The following is a 26926-nucleotide window of genomic DNA, read 5'->3' as shown; positions in this document are numbered from 1 at the left end:
GCAGGCATGCGCTAGTGGTCAGTAGGCTGTCGCATTCACCCACATGCATGCATCTGACTGTGCTTGCCCACAATGCGAAAAAATTTCAATGAAATCAAAACTGAAACACAGCCTACCGCCTCGGATGTGGCATCCTCTTGCTCTGGTTTGTGTTTTTTTCAAAAGCATGTGATCATCAAAAGTTCCTGAATACTACATTTATTTATTATGCCCCTGCTGCCTCCGTGTTTGTTTCAGAAAACGCTCAGGCAAGCTCCACTAATCCCATTTCACCATGCATTTGCGGTTTGTGATGTCACAAAATGTTGTGCGCAAAAGTGAATGGGGCGACGAGACTTGAACTTGCAGTAGAACTGTTTGGCATTTTCTGTGTTAATAAGCAACTGCTGCCACTGCGAGTGGTATATTGGTATTCACAACGCTGCAGTCTACCAATTTACCCGAACGTGCTTTCACTCTTTAGTGTCCCTTTAATACGTGTAGGGTCCCAGAAGTATAGAATAGTATGGTGCATCACAAACAAAGGAAGTGTGCTTGTTGTGCTCTACAGACAGAGAAATGTGACCCACATTCCTTTGGTGGAGTAACCCATACATGCCTGGGCATCTTTACGGCCCAGAATAAAGCAGAATACTATCTGAAATTGCTTAGACAAATTACAACGTGCTTGAAAAAAGATATCTACAAGAATGAAACATGTTTTTTTAAATACCCTTTTCTGTTGCCATGGCTTATATGCAAAAGTTACTGTAGATACTGCAGTGCTCACCAATGAACACTGGTAACAAAAGGCCATTCCAAGTTGGTTTCATTAACAAAACTAACAACTTGCACAGACGTTTTACCTCCCATGCCAAAGATACAGCTAAACAAAACTATATTGAACCCGTTTACATTGAATTATCCTTTATATTGAACTATTTCTGGACACGGTACATTTAGAATGAGAATATATAGCAAAAACTACGCTTATGTCGAATAAAAATACCAGCGACAACCGATATATCGAATGCTAAATGCCGCAGATGCGCTCCCCCCCACCCCAAGTTGGCTTTCTCTCGGGGCGAAGGAGAAATTCAACCAGCACACTCCTAAAAGCGGTTTAACCTGGCCGCTCATGGGCAGCGGGCAGCACTTTCCCTCCCTCAACTCGCTCCATGGAGCTCCATGCCTCGCTCTCCCTGCCGTGACTGTGTAGGGCGAGCCGTCGACACCCCTCCCTTGCAAAAATGATCCCAACCCGCCCTCCATGCTTTTTAAGTGCGATGCACTTTATAAGCGACCCTGAATCCGCCGTCATCCACGCTCCTCCTCCTCTCCCCTAGCAACGGCGCGAGGAGCGGAGAGGAGCGTCTGTAGCAACGGCGCAGAGACGTCACACCCCACGTGACCCGCGCGCGCTCCGCCTCCCGCGCCGTGGCTGCGCGCGCCCGCGCCGGCTCCCGCACCGCTCCTCGCGCCGTGACGTCACACTCCCACGTAACCGCGCGCTGGCGCCTTTGCGTCTGCTCCCCCTCTCCTCGCGCCGTGACGTCACATGCTCTGCAGCTGGCGCGCCTCTCCCACCCGTTAGGTTTGCACTCACCCTCGGCGCGCGCCTCTCCCCTCGCCTGACAGCTCCCCCTCGCCGGTACTGCGCCTCTCAAGGCGATGGCAGAATTACTACGCCGTGTACTCTCGGCACAAGAAATGCATTCGCACTTCCTCACGATTCCCTTCGGGGAGGTGGGGGCATTTTTTTGTTGTTGTTGTTCATTGTGTTTACGTCGTTCACGTTTTTTGGGCTTTTTCGTAAGTGTAGCTGTGGTGGCTAGCGCTAGTGTCACTAAATAAAGGCTTATTTAGTGGCTCTAGCGAGCGTGAAGTGGCCAAATTTGGCTTCCGCCATGAAGCTGGCAATCATAAATCGATTCGAACTTAGCGAGAAGTCAGACGTCCACGTCACACATGAGATTCCCGAGAACACCTTGTCAAAAAAGGTTCTGGACATTTCTTACTAAAGAAACCACCCACAATTGCTTCAAATCTGCCGGCTTGTGCGTGCCGGTCATGACTGAAAATCATGAAGAGTGCAACAAAGTCACCGTTGGTGTTGATGAAGTATGGAGTGAGCTGTCGGAATTTCCAGACACCATTGCCAGATCAATGGTTGGAAAGTTTGCGAGTGTGGTTGATGGTGTCATGACTATGGGAGAGTTTGGGAGACCATATTGCCAACATCATCGTTTCTTTCCCTTACTTGCGCTCGGTACGATCTTTTGCCCACAACCTCCGAAGTGACTGGTGCACTCACAAGTCCGGCCCTTCATCGCGAATGTGAAAGATTGCGGCCTCAGCTGCTGTGACTCTTTAGACAATGTGGAGAAGTGCATACTGTCTCAGGCAGTAAGGCTGTTCAAGCAGTTGCATGAAAGTAAGGCAGTTTCATCAATACAGTATTTTTAAATATGGTATGTGCTTTTATGATATCCAATTCCTTAACATGGTAAGCCACGAGGATTGCGCAGAAGGACAATACACATAGGGAAGACAACAGGACAAGCGCTCGTCCTGTTGTCTTCCTTCCCTATGTGTGTCGTCCTTCTGCGCAATCCTCATGGCTTTTCAACTATCAGACCAACTCGCCCGTCAACAAATCTTGCTGAAATCCTTAATAGGGTTATATCAAATTAGGTGTTTTCTTGCAAGTTTGATACAACCCGGTTTGACTGTACCAGCAGTGCTTTTTAAGCACTCCGCAGGTACACAAACCTGACTGCTCGGTGCACTTAAGGGCACAGGGTAGGCCCTATACTTCCCAAGCATTTTTGGTCATTTTGAGGTACATTTTGCTCGGCATCTAATAAAGGTATCTACATAACGTATATATGATTTTCTTTCAAATTTTGTGCTCTTTTAACTGTACTAGAATTATGAACATCCTTGAAAATTTCAGTTTTGTATAATTTTTTGTCCGTTAGTACCTAAATTTTGGCATTATTGTAGTATTAAAAGTTGTGTAACAAAAAAACTGTTGCGTGCATATTTTCAATTCTAGTACAGCACGTGTGCCAAGTTATGTAGATGACTGGGAAAAAAAATCAGCTCGTTGCCGTGGAAGATGCAGGAAATAATGGTACCTATGTAATAAAAAACATTGTTTTGAGATAATTGAGTTTAAAGTAAAAAAAGACGTGAAAAACAATACTTTTTTGCCAGAAACACCACTGGAGCCATTTATTTAGAAAGCACCAGCTTCGTAATCACCGTCGAAGTCATTTTTTTGCTTTTCAGCCGGTCGTCTGTCCTCCCTTGACTATTATTGTGCACCATCGTACAGATCTGTTCACAAAGTATTTCGCTTGTTGTCAACCTCTTGAGCCACTTGATGGTGGTGTTGCGCCCTGGTTTTGGTCTGAATGATTTCAAAAGCTGGCTCATGCGTTGCTATCATCATTTAATGAAAGAACAGCATTCAATGTTGCAATCATGAGAGCGTGAAGCCCAGAAAAGATGTTTGTTCGTGCGCGGCTTCGAAGGGAAAATGTGTAAAAAACGTGCAACAGGGTCTTTGGATTGCCCTCGCTGAAAAATCAGCTATGAAATGTTTGCTAAGCAATTTCTTAATACAGTTGGTTCCAGAAAAGCGTTTTGATCTGGAAATGGAAGTTTTTTGATGAAAAAAATGACAATAAACACTGAGAACATTCTTAAAGAGGATGTGGGCACTTACTACTTGCTTACGGGAAAACTGTTTTTTTAGCGAGAAATATGACTTTTTAAGGCAAGTGTGAATATGGAAAATGAGCACAAGGAACTGAACTTTCCTAATTGCGAAGAAAAACAAAAAGTCATTTTTTCAAAATTTCGCCTTACCCTGTGCCCTTAAATGTTTCGCTGGTTGGCTTGGCCACCCTTCAGAACTCAGTCACACTTAACTTCCCGTAACTCCTTTCGCCCAAAATTATAAAGATTAAGAACTCCCGACAATATGCAGTACGGCAATGGCGGTACAATGTCCTTTACAAGAAAGACGGTCTATTTAGACGGTACTTCTTGCTTTTACAGGTGCGTGAACTACGCTGTAGTAGAACTTGCTTGTGCTTTGCTTTGTAATGATAGCTCACTCTCCCCCTGCAGCCTGCAAGCTAATGAAAGCATCTTCTCACTCATGCTCAAACTTACCTTCCCAGCAAAATTTTACTAAGGACGTTCCTGCTAGTTTACATCAAGTGAGCATGTTAATGTCTCCTATTCAATATTGAACAGTGCTGAACAAATCTTTGATATCATGCACAACTCAAGCCAAACAAATGTTTGCCCTGCTTCAATGTGGCTGTGCCCAGAAACAGCTCTGGCAATGTTGACACTGGCATCTATAATAGGCCTGAGCGTTGTGACCTAGGTAACTTCTTAATTAAGTTGTTACTTCAACCACTACCAATATGAATATCAACTGTAGTGAGATCATTACTTCGCCAGTCCAGAGAAAATTTCTCAAGCCCAAAATTTGGCAAATCTCCACAGTAACCAATCACTTCCTAGACAAGGCTACCCATGACACTTTGGTTTAGATACCCATAAGTCAATCCAAGATGAAAAGCCCCAAGAGGCAAAAAGTTTGCCCAAGTCTTTAGTTTCACTTGTCAAGTTAAGCCAAAGTAACGTTTTTCTCACCTTGAGTAAAATATTATGGAACCTTTTCCAAACACAAGTTGATTAAACTAGTAGCCTGGAGCAGTTTGTGAAGGCTACACTATTCCACAAGAGTAGCTAACAATCATGCAGTGGTGCCTACGTGACTGCTGCTGCTGCTGTTCGAAGTGAAAGCAACAAAGCAGTACTTGCAAAGAGCCAAACAAGGACAGAGGCTTACAGAAAGGATTCTGTCACCAACGGCTAAAGTTCCTTCCCGAGCAGCCACTGATCCCGGGCCTATGCGGGTGATGTAGAGGCCATTTTCCAGCGTGATTCCATGTTCGTGCGAGCTGCTCAGGTTCAGGCTCAGCATGATGACTCCACGACTGCTCATGGCTCTTCTTCGTTTCACAACCTGCACCAATCCAAGATATCCTCCCTCATCATTTGCTTCGAGACCTGGCTTATAGAAGTCACTTTCCAGAGGCTGCCGTAAACAGGGGACAAAACTGTCAATCAAATAGGAAACAGACAACGTAAATGACAAAGTAAAAGAAAATAAGATTACATGTGCAAGGCCCCTTGAATAATAATGGCATTTTACATACTGAAGCAGGTCCACAGCAAAAAACATTCCAGTTTGGAGCGGCTGTGGGAGTTTTTGGAGCACAAGTTTAAAACACCACTTGTCAGATACAAGGAGGTTATCACACAATACTATGAAACATACTGCACAATCAACAAAATCGAATGACTAAGCCCAATGATTCAGAGGGATGAGAGCTAGTGTACGTTATGGAACATCAACCAAACAAAGACCGGTAGTTACAAGTGGAGTGCTATCTTGCTGATCTGCAATCTTTGCTCTTGCAAATAAGCACACTCCCATGCCGCCATTCCAAGCAGCAGGAGGCAGGGTAGCTGCTAGTAAGTGCACACAAGCAGCCTTCGTTACACCCAAGAACGACTGCCTCTTCAGCACTTTTTTTTGCTCATTTTCAGCCTTTTCATTGGCATGGTGGGCTATCTTTGAATGGCGGTACATAGTTAAAGTAACTGGGGCAGGATTACCGAGGGTAGAAATTCGTTCAAACAACCATGTGCAATACAACCAGAAAATTTGACACAGTGAAATGTGCGAAAAATCCTGGTATTAATGCAGGTTCGGCAATACTACCTGCTCTGCTTGACCGCTAGTATGTAGAGACATGATCAGAACAGTACAGTGTGTTGCAACGGTAATTGGAACACTTTAAAAATTTTTCCTGAGCGAACCACCACTCTGTTCGCGCTCAAACTTGACATGAAAGTCGTATTTTGTGGTCTATTTTGTTAGACACCGGGAACAACAACGGTACTTACCTGTGTATTCTGAAAATAAATAAAAACGATTTTCGCCTGTGGGAAAATGGCGGCGATTTGGACGTGCGAGCCCGAAAACCGGGTTTTCTGATCGTCTGCTAGCTCATTTCTAGGTGAATTTTCTGATCGTCTGCTGCACCATTTGGCTCAGTACGTGAATCCCAAACGTGCGTTTCACTCTGCAGGTGGTTCAGTCGTTCCAACATAACTTGCGCTGGCTCGCACGTCCAAATCAGCCGCCATTTTCCCATAGGCGAAAATCGTTTTTATTTATTTTCAGAATACACAGGTAAGTACCATCGTTGTTCCCAGTATGAAACAAAATAGACCACAAATTGCGACCTTCGTGGCAAGTTTGAGCGCGAACAGAGCAGCGGTGCCCTCAGGAAAAATTTTTAAAGTGTTCCAATTATCGTCGCAACGCCCTGTATGGTGTGCAAGAACATGTGCCTCGTGCATAATGCATGGATATGAACTCTGCAGAAAACATGTTCGGAAAACCCGTCTTGGAGTACCCCTGGGCTATGCATATCGGGTATCCCAGTGAGTACAGAATTTCAATTTTTAACTTTTTAAAGCGAAGCTGTTAGCCTCTCGATGGTCGGAAAATTTCGTGTCGTAAACCAAAAACCCAGGCAGGGCCCAGCATGATTGCCCAAGACGCCGAGCGCATGCGTCAGGCTAATCAGGCGTGCAGCATAGAGTTTGAACTCTACTGAAAGTATTCGTGTAAAGAAAAAACCACAAAACAAGCATCGAACCCGCAAGGTGTATGATAAGGCGCTGGTGAACAATGGAACCACCCTTCCCCCTCCTCAGTGGGTTCTGGTAAAGATTAGGTTTGCAGCTGCTCTCGAAAAGGTGGGGGGCTGACATCACTTCCGAGGGTAGCGCATGCGTCAGGCTAGACAGGACCCAGCAGTTCTCGCCCAAAACGCTGAGCGCATGCGTCAGGACCCAGCATTTGCCGCCAGAGAAGCCGAGCGCAAGCGGCAAGCCCGCCAGGAAAACGAGGAACATTTCATACTCTCCCCCATCAGCATGTGTAGTGGCTTACGACAGCTTCGCTGGACATCCACTTCCGCAGGGCGGGATGGCGTCCATTTTTTTTTTTCATATACGACAGCTCGCTTGTGTTCTGTTTTTATTTGGTTAGCTGGGTATGCTAGTCTTCGAGGACGTTCTTTTTATCCTTGGCTTGCTCAAGTGCAATTTTGGCGCAGCTGTGGCATAGTTACTTTCAGAAAGGGCACCTTAGTGAGACATGAGGCAACATTTTTGCCTGGGCAACTGGAATATCTCAAGCAGCACTTCCGTCACTGCAATAGTACTTCTTCACACGTTTACGCCAGCCATTCATTTCCCTTCTTTATTTTCTTCGTCTGCAATAGTTCTTACGTAATATGGTACATACTGTTGATTGTAGTGTTTAATGCGCCGACGCAACGCAGACGATGAGGCGCACCGTAGTGGAGGGCTCCGGATTAATTTTGACCACCTGGGGATCTTTAACGTGCGCCGAAATCTCGTACACACGGGCGTTTTTGCTTTTCGCCTCCATCAGAAAAACGGCCGCCGCGGCCAATACAGTCTATGCTCGTTACAGCGGATCCAGCAACAACGGTCAATTTCTGTTGGTTTGTTTGGACCCTAAGCATTTTAAATGAAATCCACCTCACTCACAACAGGCCCGGCTGTACCAGACTATCAATACAACGAACTAAATGTTGGGTGAAAATTGTTTGGAGTGAGAAACTTCCATGGTGCCGGTACCTAATACGCTTTTCTCTTGGTTTAGGCGAAGAACCAACTATGTCTTGCAACATTATCGTCATAGAGCAACTGTGCGCGTGCGCGTCTGCGCATGCATGCGCATGCGTGCCCTTGCTACCAGCGGCAGGGTAGCCGATTTCACTGTCTGATAAACCAAACATAACGCAGTCGAATTTCGCGAAAAACAGGCTGACATTGCCAAAAGAACGGGCTTGTCTAAGCAGACTGTCTGGTGAGACTGAAGAACAGCATTTTGTCGAAAACGCAAAGTGGCACACCCGGAGATCAAGTTCACCCTCATCGCGCGATTTTTTATGTAATAAAGAAATCGGGTTCAATGAAGTTCGGTATTTATTATTTCCCCGCATGCACCATTCCCATTCCATTTAATAAAAAAGGTAAGAATTACCTCAAGCAGAAAGATGGTTCCTGTCTATTGTGTGCGTATATACTCGTATACATATCCTCATATACACCCATATACTCATACACACCCTCTTTCCCGCTTGGGTACTGCATACTTCGAATACGGCAGACATTTTTTGCTGGATTACGAGGGTCCATTGTGACGGCCGTAGACTGTAAACCTCATTTGTTTAGACTCGCGTATGTGTGAACTCCCTCTCATGCTTTGTCCTTGTGCTCCTTCTCAACGACATGCCAACTGATCTGGGCTTTGCAACTGTGCATCAAAACCACACTTACCAATGTCAGAGATCCCTTAGAATTTTGGACAGTATCACACAAAGTACGCTTGTCCATTCCAGCCACGTCGAGGCCATTGACTTTCAAGATGATATCGTTCACCCTACAAAGAAAATAAGGTGAAACAGTAGTCAGGTCAAAACTTCAGACTTGCTCTCTGCCTCCATCTGAAAAGCGCCACCGAAGCCGGGACTTTACCAGCGACCTTGGCTGTTGCACTAACCGCAACAAGGTCAGAACTTCACCTTCACTCTTTTTTTTTTTTTACCACAGGATTTTTGCCACTTTTCACAGGTCTAGAAAAGAAGTTTAGCTGATATTAAAGCATGGTGAAAGAATACTCCGAACTAGGGATCACTAGATATAGTATTATTTTAAACAACATTACTCATTAAAAGCTATTAAATCAAATTACAAACCACTGTAGAAACTTCGAAAAAATTACATATCTCAAGAACAAATGACAATGAAATGAATCCAGGGTACTAAATTTTTGTAGATGCAATTTTCAAGGAACTGTGTAGAAAAGTAATAATCTGCATGCAACAGTTTTTCAGATTGACAAAAAAAAACATTAGCACTGAGGTGTCCACGCCATGTGGTGAAGCAGTTGTTTTCATTTCAGATTGTGCTGAAGATTCCTTCCACCAGATTCATTGCCACAAAAGAAAAAAAAACATTTTTTGGTGGCAATGAATCCTTCACACCTGGAGTACAGCTGTGAATGACCAATGTACTTCAGGTCAGACTCAAAAAGTGGACAACTTATTTTTATCTCAGATATATTAGGATGTCTAAACTAGTATATTTCTGATGAAGGAAACGTGGCACTTTAATTTTTGTGAACGGCCAAGCCAACATAGCATTCGCTTCAACCTAAAATGCTGCCTAACAACTACTGGTAGTAAAGTTTATTTACTCCTGAGACTAGAGCAATATAATTTCTATTATACAAATGTCAAATTATTAACGAACAATCAATTAAATACATTTGAGCAACAAGCGTTTATTGACAAGACCCTGAAGCAAAGGGAAAGTCCCCAATTTATTTACTAAGGGAAGACTATGCACGAGATTTGAATCGTCCCAATGTTTACACTATAGCAGTGCTTGAGATGAATCAGGTTTTACTGTGAACAAAAAAATTTAAGCAAAATTTTCGTGGATAACTTGAACTAAAGCAATGTTCTAAGTTCACCACCATTTATTCCCTCAAGCAGAGTGGTACAACCTACGAAATTATCATGCACTTCTTATTTGACTCAAAAGTCACAGACAATTGTGGAGACCTTAAAGAAATTGAAAATAGTTTTTTTTTTCTTTCCCTTGTGCCCATACGCATGCACACACACACACACACGTACACATGCATGCACATAAGCACTGCTAGCCAGGAGGAGGATGATCTATTCAACCTCTGCACCTCAACCTAGCTCATGATTTAACTCAAGGAGAAGTGAGGTGTGATGGAGGAAACGCGCAAATCCTCCTCCTCAAATTATTCTGCTGATGGGCAGCAAGGTATAAATTTGGGTTTAGCCTGCCAAAGCTCCACCTGAACAACATGGAACCCCGAAGAGGAGAGCTACAAAATTAGACTACCAAGGGTTTGTCATTAATGCGCCCTGAAATCTCGCAGCCACAGACATTTTCGTACTTCATGTCCACCACTACCGTAAAGTTCCGAAAGAACACAGAGATATCAAGTGAAAAATACGGGATGGGCGGTCTTTCGGGTCAGGTGCGAAAAACTACAAAAAAGTGGCCACACCGCCAACCAAAACTGAGGAAACATCAAGAAAAAGTACCAGATGGGTGAACTTTTGCCTAAAGTGTGGAAAGGACAAATATGTGACTGCATCAACACATGAATAGATGATTCGCATATCTTTTGTTCACTCATTGGCACTAAAGCCATTGATTTTAGGGGTGGGTGATCTTTGGTGTCTTTTAGTAAATTGAATATTTCACCCCTAAATGGGGGCGGGCGATGTTTCGGGGGTGGGCGTTCGCTCAGAACTTTACGGTAATACAATTTCCACGGCCGTAAACAGAACCCGCCGTAGTAGCATTTGTATTTTATTCGTGCAAAAGCACCATGGCCAAACAGCACCAAAAACTGACGTCACCTCACACGCATCTGCACCACACCTTAGCAGAATCCATCAATGCTTTCTGGCCTTAGCCCATACACCACGGTGGAAGACCCAATTAATCAACTAACCAAATTGGCATTTCCCGCAGAAGAACATTGTAGTGTATGGCTACATAATTAGACTAGCTGGGGATCTTTTAACAAGCTGCCAAATCTCATACCCATGGGCATTTTTGCTTTTCATTCCATCAAGAAAGCTGCCGCAATGTCCCCTTCTAAAACCATCATGGTTCTAGAAGGGAACCATCGATTACCACCCAGCTCATTGAAACTATACATGATCTTGCGAGAGCCGTAAATGAACAATCACAAACTGATGTTATTTTTCTAGACTTGTCTAAGGCGTTTGATCGCGTATCAGATGTAAAACTAATCTCTAAACTAACCAGTGTTTTCGGTGATGGTCCCCTCATTCACTGGATCCATAGTTACCTATCTGACCGGTACCAATAAGTCCAGTATGCCGACTATGCATCTGAAATTGTAAAAGTTACTTCTGGCGTGCCTCAGGGCAGTGTTCTGGCTCCGTTATTGTTTTTGATATTTATTAATGATATAACAGATGATATTGATGTAAAGATCCGGTTATGCGCAGATGACTGCATTCTTTATCAGGAAATTAGAAACAGAAATGTTCAGCTGAACCTCAACAATGCCATTAATTAAGTAGCTCAACGGTGCAGCGACTGGCAAATGCAAATAAACATTGATAAAACCGTTTCTATGACCGTGACACGCAAGAGGGTAAAATTAAATTTTTCCTATCAAATTAACGACTTGGTTCTTAAATCAGTTAATGAATATAAATATTTGGGAGTAATAATTTCATCTAATCTTAGCTGGAATGCACATGTGAAGCATGTTACATCTAAAGCCTACAACAAGCTTTTCTTTTTGAAGCGTACTTTGAAAGAAGCCATGTACGAAACAAAGCTTCTCGCGTATACTACTTTCATACGCCCAGTTCTGGAGTACGCTAGTGCTGCCTGGTTACCGGCTTCAAAGGTGAACATTGCTTTATTAGAAAGCGTGCAACGTAAGGCCGTGCACTTTATCTTCAACTGGTACAGGCATAGTGACTCTCCAACTGAAATGTTACAGCGTGCGGGCCTTAGTGAACTGGAAAAGCGTGCCAAAGTGAACCGTTTGAAGCTTTTGTATTTACTCTTTCGCAATGCGTTAAAGATAAACTCTGACTCCTACATTCGAACCAATAAAATCCGTCCTATGCTATACAAACATTCACACACACTTGAAGAATATGATTGCAATAACGACTTGTTTTACTTTTTTCTTTCTTTCCCCGCGCCATCAGAGTGGAATTTATTAGATCACCCCATCACTCAACAAACAACAGTAGACAAATTCACTTCTCTTGCTCAAATTGCTGTCCTTTCTTGATAACAGGTTTGCCATGTTACGCTGCTTATGTGCGTGGATGTGTGTGATTTTGATACCTTTTTGAGCAAGCGCTATCTTTTCTTCGCCGTTTATCTTTCTTGCCTTTACTGTACTGTATAATTTATTTGTTACTGCAAGCTCTGTACTTCGATCAACCTTTGTTATACTTCTTCGTTAACTATTGCGAAAAAAAAAAAAACTGTTCGACATGTGTTCTTTGACTATGACTGCTCCTGTAAAAATCCAAGAAGGGATTGACAGTATCAATAAATAAATAAATAAATAAATAAATTGCACTTGCGCCTCCGTGAACTAAGCCATTATGATGGGTCCAGTGCCAGGCTGCCAGCTATTGGGAACAGCGTTCAGTTGAGAAGCTGTTTCATGAAAGTGGCTTCATGGTGTACGTACGTACCCAACCATCAACAGACACTAGAGCCCAGTGTATACAGTATAAACCACTTATAACAATATTGAAATGCCACAAAAAAGTCACTGTTATAACACGTAATATTTACAATCAGGTTTGGCAGAAAAAGTTACTTTTGTAAGTCTTTCATGGTTTTCACGCAATATTTACAAAATGAAAATGTAACTACATGGCCAGCTACTCAGGGTAAGACCAACATCTTTCATGTAATAGGAAGTCTTTGCATCAAATCCTTGACTTTGTTTTCTTTCTATTTTAACCATTGGCAGGTTGCATATTACTAGAGTGGCATTATTTTTCTTTTTTAAAGGAGTACTGACACCAAATTTTGACACCTAACAAATGGTATAATTGGCTTCAGTAGTTTGTACAGATGCCTCAAAGAACTTTTTGCAGTGATTTGAGGCTGGAATGACATAAAAAATCAATTTTAATCGTCCCGGCCGCAAGCCAACACAAATCTGTAGCACTAGCGAACTCGCTATCGCCGTGACGAAACATCTTCCGTCGTGTCTGGCCAGTTCAGGGTGACGTCATAGAGTCGTTTCCGGAACCGGAAACGATAGTTTGCGCTGCTGTTGTCGGTGGTGTTCGTTTCGGCAGGAGGCGTGGGTGTACCTCTGTGAGCAATGCTTGTCAACTTTGCGCACTTTGCGTGTTTGACATCTTTGCTATTCAGTTCGTGGCTGGTGCATGGTGTTCCCTTGCACTGGTGCCGAAAACTGTGCGGTGTCTTAACTGAGCGGCCTGTGCATGTCGCCAATGTCGCGCAAGTACTGCTTTGGCAAGCCCACGGAATGCAAAGTACTGCTCAGTGGAAGCCTGCCCAAGCAAATCGACGGACGCCGCTGAGATGCATTATTTTCCGCGTGACAACGTGCAGCGCGAAACGTGGGCTGAGTTCGTGCGCGGCGGCGGCCGCAAGAACTGGTCGCCGAAGCCGACGAGCAGAATTTGATTATGATGATGATGGTTGGGTTTTTATGGCGCAAGGCCAGGCGAGCAGAATTTGCTCGCTGCACTACTTGGATGACTGCTACCTGCAGAGCCCGAAGTTGACGGAGGAGCTGCAGTAAAAGCGCAGTGGAAATGATTAGGCAGTTTTAGAATAGGGGAACACGGTGTTCCCCAAGAAGCTTGGGGAACTCAAACGCAACGCACTCGCGCACGGCGAGTTTTTGAAGAGGAGTGCCCCCAACAGCCCGCAACCGCAGCTTGCGTTGCTCGGGTCGGCTTGGGTGATGGGAACTTTAGGCTTAGCACCGTGGCAGATATTTAATCACCGCTATCTGTGCAACTGCGAATGGCAATCCCAAACACAACTTTTCACACACTATCATCCCCTTTCTCGCATGCGGGTATTTTCTCTGTAACTGCTATCTGAGCGATCGGCGACCAAGACATCTGCTGTGACCTCTTTTGATTATTCCTCGCAGGTAGCACCATCTTTCGGCTGCTCGCCACACCGCGCGTCGTGGTGCCCGGAACAGACCGGCAAAGACGCCACCAGCCTAATCACCTCAGCTGTGGCCAAATGAAGTTGTTCTGTCTGTCTGTCTGTCTGTCGGGTGGCAGCGACTCATTTGAGTCTGACTATTCAGACGACATGTCGACTGCGCAGGCAAGTGCGGACCATGTGCAGTCATAGCAGACGATGCAGCAAACGTCCCTGACGTCACAGGTTTTTGATTTGACCTTAGCACAAGCAGTTCTTGCGGCCACAAAACCATGACGTAACACTGTCTGTCCTGCATTTGAGCGGCCATTTGGCGTGCGACGACCGAATCTGAAACTGATTGGAATGAATGCATTATAATTAATTCTATGATGGTGGCTGACTGCTTTTGGTTCGATTTTTGTAATTACTGGGCCAATAGGTATTCTTTACAGCATAAAAACCGAAAGCGAGAAATTTAGTGTGAGTACTCCTTTAACCCTTTAAGGGATTATTAAACGAAAGAATTATGTTCCGAAATGGCCAATTTTTTTAATGATGTGATATGCTTCAGTAACGTGTTCAAAACAGAAAATTATTATAAAAAATATTTTACGGCATATAATAAAGATTTATTGGTCATTCTTCACTCCATATAACATGCTATAACTGGGGCATATCAGGTATTTCACAAATAAACTCCTGCTAAAAAGTAAAGGTTTGGGTTTCAATTGCCGTGCAGATATTGCCCTATTCCTCGATAGTTCACCTGAAGCTAGGTAGGCTACCATCCGTGTGGTAGCGTTCAGAGCACAGCGCTGCGAAGACAGCCTTCTCAGGGTCTATCCGGTACCATTCACGGAAGCTTGCCATCGTATCATCGCGGCTGTCTTTCCCTTCGCAGTCGCTGTCCATAAAAACGTCACCACTGTCTTTTTTACTTGAAGAATCAAACACACCACTGACATACTCATCACTTTCGCTTTCATCTGAAGAAGACAGATTTCTCGCACCAGAACACCGCACGGATGAGGCCATGTTTGTAAAACGTGCGGGAAACAAGCCACGATTCAGCCATCTAGCGTGGGAACTCTCATTGAATACATGCACCAATGGCAGAACCCATGCTGCCATCTATGTTGTAAATAGAAAAGCATCATTTGACGAGCTGGGCTCGTCAAAAGCCTCTTGTAGCCTTGCAAAATACCCATGACGACCACAGCTCGTCATAAGCAAAATATTGACAACTGCTCATGACGAGCTCAGGTCGTCATAAGCCCTTAAGGGGTTAACACCAGTAATCAACGGTAGCCTGGAGGATTTCGTTTACCCCGATGTAGATACTTAATCTAGACAGGATTAAAGAGCTGCCCCCTGCCATCTCCTTAGCCAGCTGACAGAAAGAGATAAGAGGGGCATGCAGGAGGTCTCTTCCTTTAGGGATAATGTGGCGACATAAAAGGCACCAACTTCTTCTGAGTGTTGCAAAGATAGAAGATTCCACGATTTATTTCATGTTTGAAGTCATGCCTGGTGACGCACAACAATGCACGCTTGATCTCTCACAGGTCTCCAAGTACTATATTTTACGTAGGCTCATACCATCAGGCTCAACTGTTATAACCAGTAATAAGCAAAAGACCACAGTAATAAGTGGTTTATTTTATTATATAACATATGGCAAAGTTGATGGTGTCATAACTGCTCATTGTTATACAGTCGAATCCCACTACAACAAAATTGACGGGACGCGCGAAAAATTTCGTCGAAGCGGAAATTCGTTGAGGTGAAATCTGCCCCAACACACCTCGGAAGGGCAAGAAAATAGCCCCGTATATTATCCGCATCATTGACAGCATAATGCAATGTTTAGAAAAAGGATTGATGTGCAATTGCGCTGTGCTTATCTAGATAAGAAACGTATGAATCTGTTTTTGCCTGCATGTAAAGAGAGCGTTACGGGAGGGGGTGGAGGTTGAAGAAATGCAGTCGCAAAACATATTGCTGCACAACAAGGTATATCTACTGAGCTTATTACTAGCACTGCTCGGCCATCGGAAGCCCCCCTCTCGCTTGTGGCAGGCAGGAGAAGTGCCGTTATCTTATCCTCCGTGTAGCTATCCTCCCAAAGCACGGTGGCAATTGACCTTGGCAGGCAAGCCGCGTGCCTTTAGCCCTTGTGTTTAAGATAGGCTGTCGCGGGTTCAAGATTAAACAAGAGAACATTATTTTTGCATTTGACTTTGAAGAATTGTAGAAGGAAAACTGCAATGACAGCTGCTCACAACACATACGTGACAGCGCCACGCCAGCAGCAGAACCCATTCGCGCGATTTCAACTGGATACGGATTGGCCGAAGCTCCAGCTTGGCGAACCGGGTCCGCTGGGCCTGCGCCTCATGTAAAGACGGCCAGTGACATCGTTATCACCAGCAAACAATGGCGTCCACCGATGAGTTTGTTTTTGTTTTGGGTGGTGGTGTGGGTAAACTAAGTGCCTTAAATGTATAAAAAGTTGCAGATAGCTGGTGTTATGCTTATTTTATTGTGAAACAAATGTTCAGACCCAGCCACAATGAGCGAAAATTTTGTTGAAGCGAAAGCAAGCCAAACAAATGGTTCGTTGTGGTGAGGACTTTGTTGCATTGACTTCAATGGCTAGCTGACAGGGAATTGGAAATATTTCGTTGCAGCAGGATTAGACTGCATCCTATATATTGTCGTAAACGGGATTGTTATAAGTGGGTCGGGCTGTATAATGTTCTGTTATAAAATGTGAAATTCACTCAGCCCTGCCAGTCAATTGTCACATTCGGCACTGCACATGGCTGCCTGGAGTTGCACTCGTCTTCAGAAGCACGGTGTCCCCGCTTAGGAAGAACACTTCCAGGAGGGGGAAAATCAACTCACACGAGTTTCCCATCTGCCGTTCCTCCCTTGAGAATGGAGCTGACGTAGAAGTACGCAACAGAAGGCTCGACCTGCATGTCCTCTTTGCCGCCGCTAATGTCAAAGCCAAAATCACCTTCGTACCTCTGGAGGGGAACGGGTGAGAGGAAAAGAACAGGACGACGGCGTCACTCGGGCCCCCGTGCAGGCGAAAGAAGGTCACAGCCAGCAGGTCACCCCACCCTTTCTGGAACCCGCCACTACTGGGACCCTAAATATTGTAGAATTACATTCATTCATTGAGGTCAAATGAACAAGAACTGGCTGCATTTACAATATAAAGTGATTCACCCAGTAGTAGATGCACATTGTATGTATTTGTTCTCGCCAATCCTTGTGAATACCCCATTCAGTCCTGTAGTGACCCTTTTTGTTAGGACAAACATCTATTTTGTAAATGTCCATAACACAGGCAGATCACTCTGGGGTTTTTTTTTTTTCTTGCTTTTCCTTTTTTTTGCACAATATTAACTTCATGCAGTCTATCTAACAAAGTCCCTTCTAAAAATTGCATACAATTGCTGCAAATAAGCACATGACTACTTTTTAAAAAATGCCCTTTCATTATTGTAAACATGTCAGATCAAAACATGCAATTTATTGAACATTTGAAGCACCTAGCTAGCTTCATTTAAACATCATCGGAAATCCTTTGACGAAGTTTGTGTTCCTAAACAAGCTGCCTATGTCGCCGTAGCTTTTCGCACACAGTCGTGATGTCACCTGATCACAACTTACAGGTCCGAGTAAGGAAGGTAGAGAGGGAATTTGAAGCACTAACAGACTGCTTTTACAGATAACCAAAGCAAGATGCAAAAATCAGGAAGTTAAATTTTTATGAGTGAGCAGCGGCCAGCGAAGCTTGATGCATGGTAAATGTTTTTCAAACAGATGAGTTTTTCTGACTTAAATAGGCCACCACGTTGCCTTACATTGAGTACAAAGCACAGGACCCACAGTTGAACTTTTAACTGTAGTCGGAACTTAGCTTTCCACCATTTGCTATGCAGGTTTTAAAGCAACAGTGAGGTGGAAACGTGATTGCCATGGTGAGGCCGCAGCTTGGTGCACCCAGTATGCAGTTGGAAGTGTGAACCAGATTTTTCGGGGACATATAAATGCAATGAATTTGAGAACTTATTTTTCAGGAATGAAATTAAAATTAAGTTCTCTGAGCAATTCTGAGAACCAAGCTTTCTGAGCTGGAGAATATAAAGAACCAAAGGTTAAAAAGGCTAGCACTCGCTGGTTTCTTAGTGTCTAGGCTGGCCACAGCTTCTTGTCTACATACTCGCGTAATGCTCACACCCCTAATGTGAGCCCCCAAAACTTGGATTTTTTGTTTGCTCACACAATCCTCGTGCCCCCAAAATTGCACCGGTGAAAGTCGTCTGCTCGCAAAACCCACATGATGCACACACTCGCCACCATTCCGTTCCGAGGAGAGCGTGGTGTATCTAGGCGCACCAGACGCATAGAAGCCTAGCGCCATCTCTGAAATGATACTCGCACCGTCGTTGGGCAGGTTTTGCGTGCGCGCTACCAGGCGGCATAAGCGCAGCCCGCATTTGTCCCTTCGTTGGAGCATAGGCTATGGTTGGAGGAGCAGCAGTCAGTCAGTCTAATCAGATGCCGAGAGCTTGCTTCCCGCCATATCGAGAAGTTTTTTGTCGCTTTGTTCTGTGCTGGTTTTGGTGGAGCTTCACCAGGGGCGGTACGCCAGTTAAACAGCCGCTTTCAAGCTATCGAATATGCCATAGAGCACGGAAACCGCACCGCAAGCAGGCCCTTTTGGTGTTGAGTTCAGCAAGCGCGACTGGATACTGCAGCACGAGGAACTAAAGGTGACCAACAAGACACGCAATGTTAAAGGAGCTGTGCACTAAGTTGGCTGAGTATGTTCTTCAAAGATACTAATATTAGAGACAACCTGCACGATGACACTGGAAGGTCATCTGAATTTTGTTTTTTTCAAACAGTTCCATTTGTTCTGAAGCCAAAGGAGCATAGTACAGTAAAACCTCATTACAAGAGACCCTCAAGGAACCTGGGAAACATGTCTCTTGTAGCCAAGGTCTCTTGTATGAATGTTGCTGACGTGGCAAACATAGGAAAACCAACCAGGCCGTTTTCATTTAAATGTATCTTATAACAAAGTGTCTCTTCTAACAGCGTCTCTTGTAACGAGTTTTTGTACTGTAATATTGGTATTTTTTTTATGCTGAAATTTTGTCCTAATACTCTGCATAACTATTTTTTTACACCATAGAGGTAATACATGGCAGCTCACGAAAATTGGGTCCTCAAAAAAACTGCTCCCCATTTTTGTAAGTACCGTTTGCAATCAAGCCAGCAGAGGCGAGGTCAAGCTCTGCAAATCTTTATCATCGTAGGATCAGATCTAGTACAGATAAATTCCCCTCGACACCCAAACTAAAAAGAGCTGCTCCACTGGATCCCCCCTCTTGTAAAAAAGAAAGACAGAAAGAAAACGGCTGGTGGCAGTCCAGCTCTAGGCAGGAAGATGAGGTACTCACAAGGTGAATTTCTTTGACTTCTGTCTCCCACTCCTGAAGATCTGTGTCAATAGCAGAGTCCCTGCTATGATTATTGCCTACGGAATTGAGCTGCTTCATTCTCGATTCTTTCTCCAACTGGGCTTCGATTTTTTCCCTAGTGGGCAAAAGGGGAGAAGGCAATACAGGATTTGACAAATGAAACTGCTGGCACACAATGGCCACGAAACTTCTACGGCAAAATGGGGATCAGTGCTACGAGAAATCTGATGCATGTATGCCCATCTCGATGAAATGCGAGAATTTCAATTAGGTGCTTTACACACTGGACCCACCATGGTAGAAGAGAAAATACAGAGAAAAAACAGGGGAAAATGCGGGCCCAAATGAAAACCTGTGATGCAGCAACCCCCAGCACCTACACTAGACAAGGCCCGCACTTTCGTTCGTGGAAGCTACCCGCACTGCTACTGAACAGCTAATGTCCTCTTTTTTATCAAATGTTTTATGCCTGCAGGAATAGTGATTTTACCTTGAGAATTACGATAAGAAAACTGAAATTTACAATTTCTCGGGTACGCTTAAGTAACTAATCTAAAGACAGAAAAAGTAAAGCCACTTTGATATCCTCACTGCAATTTGTGTTTTCGAATTTCGAAAACGCTATCTCATATTGAAAGATTCCCAATATTGCTATTTGGTTTGATGAAGCCCAATTGAATACCATAGTGTGGGCTACGTAGGCTGAACTGCAGACTGTCAGAACAATCTGCATCCTCCATGAAATTCAGCAGTTGAGCGGCTCTTCCCCTCCTCTGAGCGAGATAAGCTGAGCAGTGCCACCTGGTGGCCACTCAGAAAGGGTGGGCGAAGAAGAGAAAAAAGGAGTGGGGCCTCACTTGAGCTCCTTGAGTTCCTTGGATGCTTCATTGCGCTGCCGCTTGATGTCATCCGAGTCCCTGAGAGCTTCGGCCAAGTCGCTGACAGCCCTGTCCCGCTCGCGCCTCAGCTTGTCACACAGGCTGCGGATACTTTCGCGCTCCAGGACGATTTTGTCTCGCTCACTGAAGGCCCAATCCCGGCGTCGCTTGCACACTTCGGCCTCCTGCTGGGCCTCTGCACCAGGGCACACAGGGGGCACTGCGTCAGCACCAGCAGCGGCAAGGCGGGCCCACTTGGGGCTCGGTGGCTCAAACTGACCGGATGGGGGCACACCTATCTTCGTTAGCATGGGGGTTTCCCCTGGGTCCTAGCTGTACCTACCTGACCAAAGTAACGAACTCATACTGCTAGTGAACGAGACACCGGATGAAGAAAAGAAAAGACAAAACACACGCTAGACTTCAACTTGGTTTATGCCATAAGAAACAAAGAAACACGTATCTATGTACGTGAAACGAGAACAGATAAACAGCAACATTCATTCGTGAAAACAAAATGCCGCAATCTTCCCACTCGCTCTCATCCCTATTTCATCACTGAAGCCCAAGCACAGTTGCCAGCCCACATTACAGGACATGCTCTTTACTGACACCTGCACACACCAGTCACCTATCAAGCATGCTCATGAGACACCCCCCTTCTCTCCAAAAAGTTGATTTCTTTGGCTGAAAGCGCCAGAGACGATGCAGCGACGCAGTTTTAGTCCTGCCTGCTTATCACAAAAGCCTCAAAGACCTCCCTGTCCATTTGAGAAAAAGACCTAAACAAGATGCACGTCTGCATGAATTTCAGCATGCACCCACAAGTATGGCAATGGTTGGTCAGCGAGGTGGCCAACCCCCATCTGCGCACTCGCAGCTGCGCGGTGCTCTCTCAACCTATAATTGAGGCACCTGCCAGTTTGTCCGACGTAGCACCGTTTGCATGCCAGTGGGACCCTGTAAACCATGCCCATCGCACAGTCCACACACTTGTTCGCATGTTTCGCAAAGCAGCAGGGCTTATTTCATGGCTCACTGACCTTCCGCACCATTTTCAAGAGCTTCTCAGGAGCTGAGAATATGACCCACACTCCACACTGACCACCGACCTTCTTCAGGCGGTGGGACACCTGGTCACCTGGTATGGCACAGCCACCACAGAAGCTGTCTCCCTCTCAGGTGGGCGCTCTTCACTTCCTTCAAAAGGCTCTCTGCCACGGAAGCCACTATTTCTGGTGGATAGCCCACCATTTTAAATCTTTCAGCTGGCTGCAGCAAGCTTAAAAGAAGTACGAGTTAATTAGTTTGTACCCAACTCGCACAACTTTTCGCTTTAATCATTCACAAATGGTTTGAGCTTAGAAGTCATTGGCTTCTGTCTCGTCACTTCATCTCCAAGGCACTTGGTATAACTTACTTGTTTGTAAATGAATCAGCATACTAAAGTCATTCAGCAGCCAGGTTAGGGATGCAACAGTGCATCCTCACATTAGAGTAATTATGCATCTATATAACAGGACCTACCAGCAGCTAAAAGAAGCACTAATTCCATTATTCCCCTAAAGAATCTTAAAAAAATATTAGTGTTGCATAAAGTTAATCTAGCTTCTATGCTATCTCAGTCACAAAAATGCAAGGGCATACTTCCTGTCCCTTCACACAGGGACAGGAAGTCCCTGTGTGAAGGGACATGAAGTATGCCCTTCACATTCTTCACACAGTTTAAGCAGTGACCTCACACGAAGGCCCTGATCTACCAGATGTAATAGGGAGTTTTAGCATACCATTACCATGTCTACGCTACTCTGTACCGTGATCGCGGGAGTCGACCGTGCATGCGCGAGTATTACCGTAAACGATAACTTACCAGCACAGGTTTTACTGTCCCCACCGAGCTGCCTGTGCCGGTGAGGTGTACCCTCGAGTCTTGATTACAGCTAATGCACTGCGTTCGGTGCTTGAGGCTTGGTACAGCCGATAAAAGCAACATTAGTTGATGCGGTGTATTACATTATTATTCTTAAATGGTGCTCAGGAGTACAATGGACAACGACTTTACTCAGACGGGCCAGCAAAATGGCCTCCCCCACTTGTGCTAAGCTTCGCCCACCTCAAATACTTGACAGGAGTTACTGAGTTTGCAAAGCGTTCTTGAGCCTCCGAAATCGTTCTGTGGACAATAACATACGTTCTTGCTAATTATTACAATCTAATACACTTACTTCATGCCAGAATGTTTAGCGTAGGTGTAAATTCCAGTTTTGTTTGACTCCAACTGACCTCAGTAGATGGCGCCACCCACATAAAGTTTTTTTTTTTTTTGACGCTCTACTGGAGATATCTACAACATTCTCAAAAAAAATAATAATAATTGTGTTGGGAACGCTTAATCTGAAAAGTCAGATTCAAGCTATTTTAAACGAAAGCAAATAGCTCTGAGCAACAAAGTTCGCATCATTTCTTTAGAGACAAATTCATCAGATGTCGCTACCTGCACAACTGGAGCCGGTAATCCAGAATAGGTAAAAGCCGCAAATGGTCTGCTCAAACGTGTCCTACTGTTTTCACGGGTAAACAGAAACTCTGGCTTCCGGTAACACGGTAAACAGTAACGTAAACATGGTAACGATACGCTGAAACTACCTAATGTAAACAACTTCATGACGTATCCTCTGCAGCCATGATGATGGGCAATATAAAAATCCTTCAGCCCTCACAGCGCTGTTATTTGGTGTAGTTGAATAAAAGCACTGCGACTCGAATCAGGTTAAAAATCAGTGGTGTCTTTAAAGGAGCCGTGCAGACAAAACACAAGTTCGGTTCATTGGAAAGATTGCCTCGTTAGAATCAACCTGGCATCACTTTTAACGTAAACTTCCCTCAAATAAGCTATATAATTAGGAAAAAAGTGTGAATAGCCATGCGACTCACTACAGTCTAATCTCACTACAATGAAGCCCGCTTCAACAAAATATTTCCAATTCCCCGTCAGCTAGCCATACAAGTCAATGCAACAAAGTCCTCACCACTGTGAACCACTTGTCTGGCTTGCTTTCGCCTCAACAAAACTTTCGCTGATTGGGGCTGGGTTTTAACAATTATTTTGAAATAAAATAAGCATAACGCCAGCTATCTGTAACTTTTTATACATTCAAGGTGCTTAGTACCTCTGAAAACGTGCGCCGCGCGCCCACACTACCACCCATAAACAAAAACAAACTCTTAGATGGACGCCATTGTTTGCTAGTGATAACAATGTGGCTGGCCATCTTTACATAAGGCGCAGGCCCGGTTCACCAAACCGGAGCTACAGCCAGTTCATATCCAGTTGAAATCGCACGAATGTGGTCTGCTGCTGGCACGGCACCGTCATGTATGTGTTGTGAGCAGCTATCATTACAGTTGTCCTTCTACAGTTCTTCAAAATCAAAAGCAAAAATATTTTCGTGTTAAGTCTTAAAGCCCCATCATCATGTCTTAGTCACGAGTGTGCGCTGGCGATAACTGCAAGCAGGAGCGGCACGGTCAGTTGCCCCCATGCCTAGTCAGAGGATAAGATAACGGTACCTCTCCTGCTTGCCATAAGCGAGAGGGGGGGGCTTTCAAAGGCCGAGCATCTATCTGCAAGTAATCAGCTCTGTAGATATGCTTTGTTGTACAGCAATATGCTTTGCGACTGCATTTCTTCAACCCCCCCTCCCGTAACGCTCTTTAAGTGCAAGTAAAAAACAGATAACGATTGGTACATTTGTTATCCGAACAAACACGGCACAACTGCGCATCAATATTTTTTCTAAGCATTCCATTATTATGTCAATGATGCGGATAACATACGAGGCTATTTTCTTGCCCTTCCGTGGTGTGTCGGAGCAGATTTGGCCTCAACGAATTTCCACTTCAATGAAATTTTTCGCACGTCCCGTCTATTTCATTGTAGCGGGATTCGACTGTAGCTCATTTCCCGCACTCGAACATGTGACACCATATGCACAGCCGAGGGCAGCAAAAGCAAACGCAAGTTAGGCAGGGCTAATAAGCTTGCAGAACAAGCTATTTTCGCTTAGATGTAATGCATATTCATTTTATAGCAGTAAGAATGGTGGGGTAAACATAGAAGTACCAGTGCTTACTGCTGTTGTTACTGCGCGACCATGCTTGATACAGCCACACGGCAGTGTGGCGCTTTGGAGATGCCTCACACGACACTGGCCGTTTGGCGTAGGCTACATTGTCGTATGTGACTGTTTGTTGAGCATACCCCATGGTTCCCAAATTGATTACCACCTACCGTAACAAAAACAAGCCAGGTGCAACTACAGTCAAAAACAAAGCAAAGATGGGCAGTGGTGTGCCGTGGTATGGCGGCGCCGTCTAGGAGGACTGACTGTAAACGAGGCTCCGCAGTCCGCTCCAGAATAAACAGAGCACTCGAAGTTCGCTTGAAGACCCGTCTTGTGACGTCTGCCATGATGTCACGAAACACGCGATTTGGCGGGAGGATCAAAATTTTAACTTACACTGATCAATTTCTCAGTGAATAAAGCATCGTTTGAGGCCAGTTAAGTGCTGGGGGCACTATATAAAACACCAAATCTTTCAAATAAAACCAAATTGTATTTTGTCTGCATGGCCCCTTTAATTTGCCTTTTCTGAGCAGTTGAGCACTGCTGTCACAGCTGGGAGCAGTTTTGAGCAGTCCAAAATGACAAATACTATAGAGACATCAGGTGTCACATTAAAGTGAGCATTAAAGTGAGAAGGGCCAGCTAAATAAACAGTTTTAGTCAATCAAACTGTTGTTCACGCAACAGCGCTTTAAAAAAAGCCAGTCAGTCTGTACGCATCGTAAACACTAAAGTCCACAAAAGTAGTCACAAACCGAGGACAAGCGCTGCAATTGTTAGCCTTTAATGTTAAAATTTTAAATAGGACCTTGGCACCGGTTCAGGTGAGCCCACAGTCTTTACGTGGACCTCTCCAGCAGCGCCAGCTGCGGGCCCGAACCCCTGGGGGCGGCATGCACTCACCAGCCAGCTCCACCTGCAGGCGCTCCATGTTGCGCCGGAGGTTCTCCATCTCCTGGTTGGTCTGCTCGGCATCTGCCAGCGAGCCTGGCAGCGAATCCTTGCGACCCTCTCCCCGACTGGCATCCTCCGAGCCAGACTGTTGACTGCACTCGGCCTGTTTTTCCCGAAGGTCACTCAGCTCCTTGAGCACACGGTCCCGGTCTTGAAGGGCCGATGCTATCTCTCGCTTAAGGCCCTCCATCTGAAAAAAGAGTGGGGCCGTCTCTTGCACAAGGGCTACAGTTTTTTTGCTCACCGGACCACATTCACCTAACTGGACCGACCAACAAAAGGCAGAGCAAACAGCCACCAGCAACGCACCCAACGAATCGCTTTCCTATACTAGTGTTTCACAAAGAACAGCGCAGGAGACACAAAGTAGTAGGAACCTTTCGAGTGCATTCCGCCTGTGCATTTACAGTACTTAAGCCCAAATGTTTGAGAAGTACATTAGTCAGTGCGTGAAATTTTGGTTGCATAAATACTCTTAGGCCCTCATGGCAACTCTTCGGCACCTATTACCGCTACGTTCCATTAGCATGACCAAAGTGTTTTATTTCGGTTTTTGTAACCTCCTTTACATGTAACGCTTCATGTTGTAGTGCATTTCATTCAACTCGTCCCTCGACATTTAATTTCTGGGTTTTAAAGTTTCCATCTCAACAATGTAGCAACTAGCCCACACCTTAGCATTACAGTCAACAAATATTCAATTAAATATTTCTGAACTAAAAATAAATTCATTTGATCAAAGCTTAAACGAACAAAAAAACAGAAAACTTGGTAGAAAAATGATTCCGAGCCGCAACCTGTGCTACAAGGGCCTTGATTCTGCATGTACACCTGAAAATCTCAACACTCTTATGGACCCTAAAGTTGAGAGCTGCAACAAGCTCCTTGCATGCTTTCTACGATTGCTAGCATGCCTTAAGCCTAGTACAAGATGCAGAGAGAGCTTTAGTTCATTTTATTGGTGCTCTAAAGAAAGGTGACCCTAGCAGCCTGATCCCATCACCATGAGCAACATAACCTACCAGGCATGTGCTGTCACATGTCGCTTGCACAGGAGAGGCAGGCAAGCTGTGACAGGTGATACAACAGCTGCAGTGTCATAGTTTCAGGGGATAAAATGACTACCTATGTCGACATCATGCAGAGCTCTCAGTTGGCAGGTATGGAAAAGCAAAACTAGACCGCTGCTATAAAAAGATTTGAAGCTATCTTTCCAAGGGAATGCTAAGCACAAAATACTGGCTGAATTGAATAAAGTGTATTTGGCTCAACTGATCACTGGCCTATCTCATTCCAGATCAAACGGATTTATACAGTACAACTACCACTAGGTAACTCATAACTGACGCACATCCCCTGCTATGTACTTTGACATTCACAATTCAAATTGTGCAGCCCAAAACAGATGTTTCCAAAGCGTGATTAGAAAAATGCTTATAGGGGCTTATTGTAGTAGTTTTAACATGATGCAATTTATATCAGAGAATGTGTAATAAAAAACGCCAGGCCTCTTGACTGTAACCCTACACCCCACTTAAAATTCATTATAAAGCGTTTCTGTGTCCACAAAGAAATAAGAAAA

At 44.6% G+C, this 26926-nt stretch overlaps 1 protein-coding gene across 2 annotated transcripts in view; it reads right to left on the bottom strand.

Annotated features, from left to right (window-relative positions):
- The window catches only part of LOC144153530 (disks large homolog 5-like), a 94793-nt gene that overhangs the window by 49046 nt on the left and 18821 nt on the right, over positions 1-26926 (bottom strand). For both annotated transcript variants that reach the window (XM_077685158.1, XM_077685164.1), the window contains exons 8-13: positions 25294-25534; positions 20243-20459; positions 19365-19500; positions 16789-16913; positions 8458-8560; positions 4856-5032 (exon numbers count right to left, since the gene is read on the bottom strand). In XM_077685158.1, the coding sequence (XP_077541284.1) occupies positions 4856-5032; positions 8458-8560; positions 16789-16913; positions 19365-19500; positions 20243-20459; positions 25294-25534 (999 nt within the window). The remainder of the gene's footprint in view (positions 1-4855; positions 5033-8457; positions 8561-16788; positions 16914-19364; positions 19501-20242; positions 20460-25293; positions 25535-26926) is intronic.

This window comes from Haemaphysalis longicornis, unplaced genomic scaffold (assembly GCF_048455015.1).
Source record: "Haemaphysalis longicornis isolate Haplotype H1 unplaced genomic scaffold, Haemaphysalis longicornis Haplotype H1 scaffold_1, whole genome shotgun sequence".
NCBI lineage: Eukaryota > Metazoa > Arthropoda > Arachnida > Ixodida > Ixodidae > Haemaphysalis > Haemaphysalis longicornis.
This window is presented reverse-complemented; position numbering and strand designations above follow the sequence as displayed.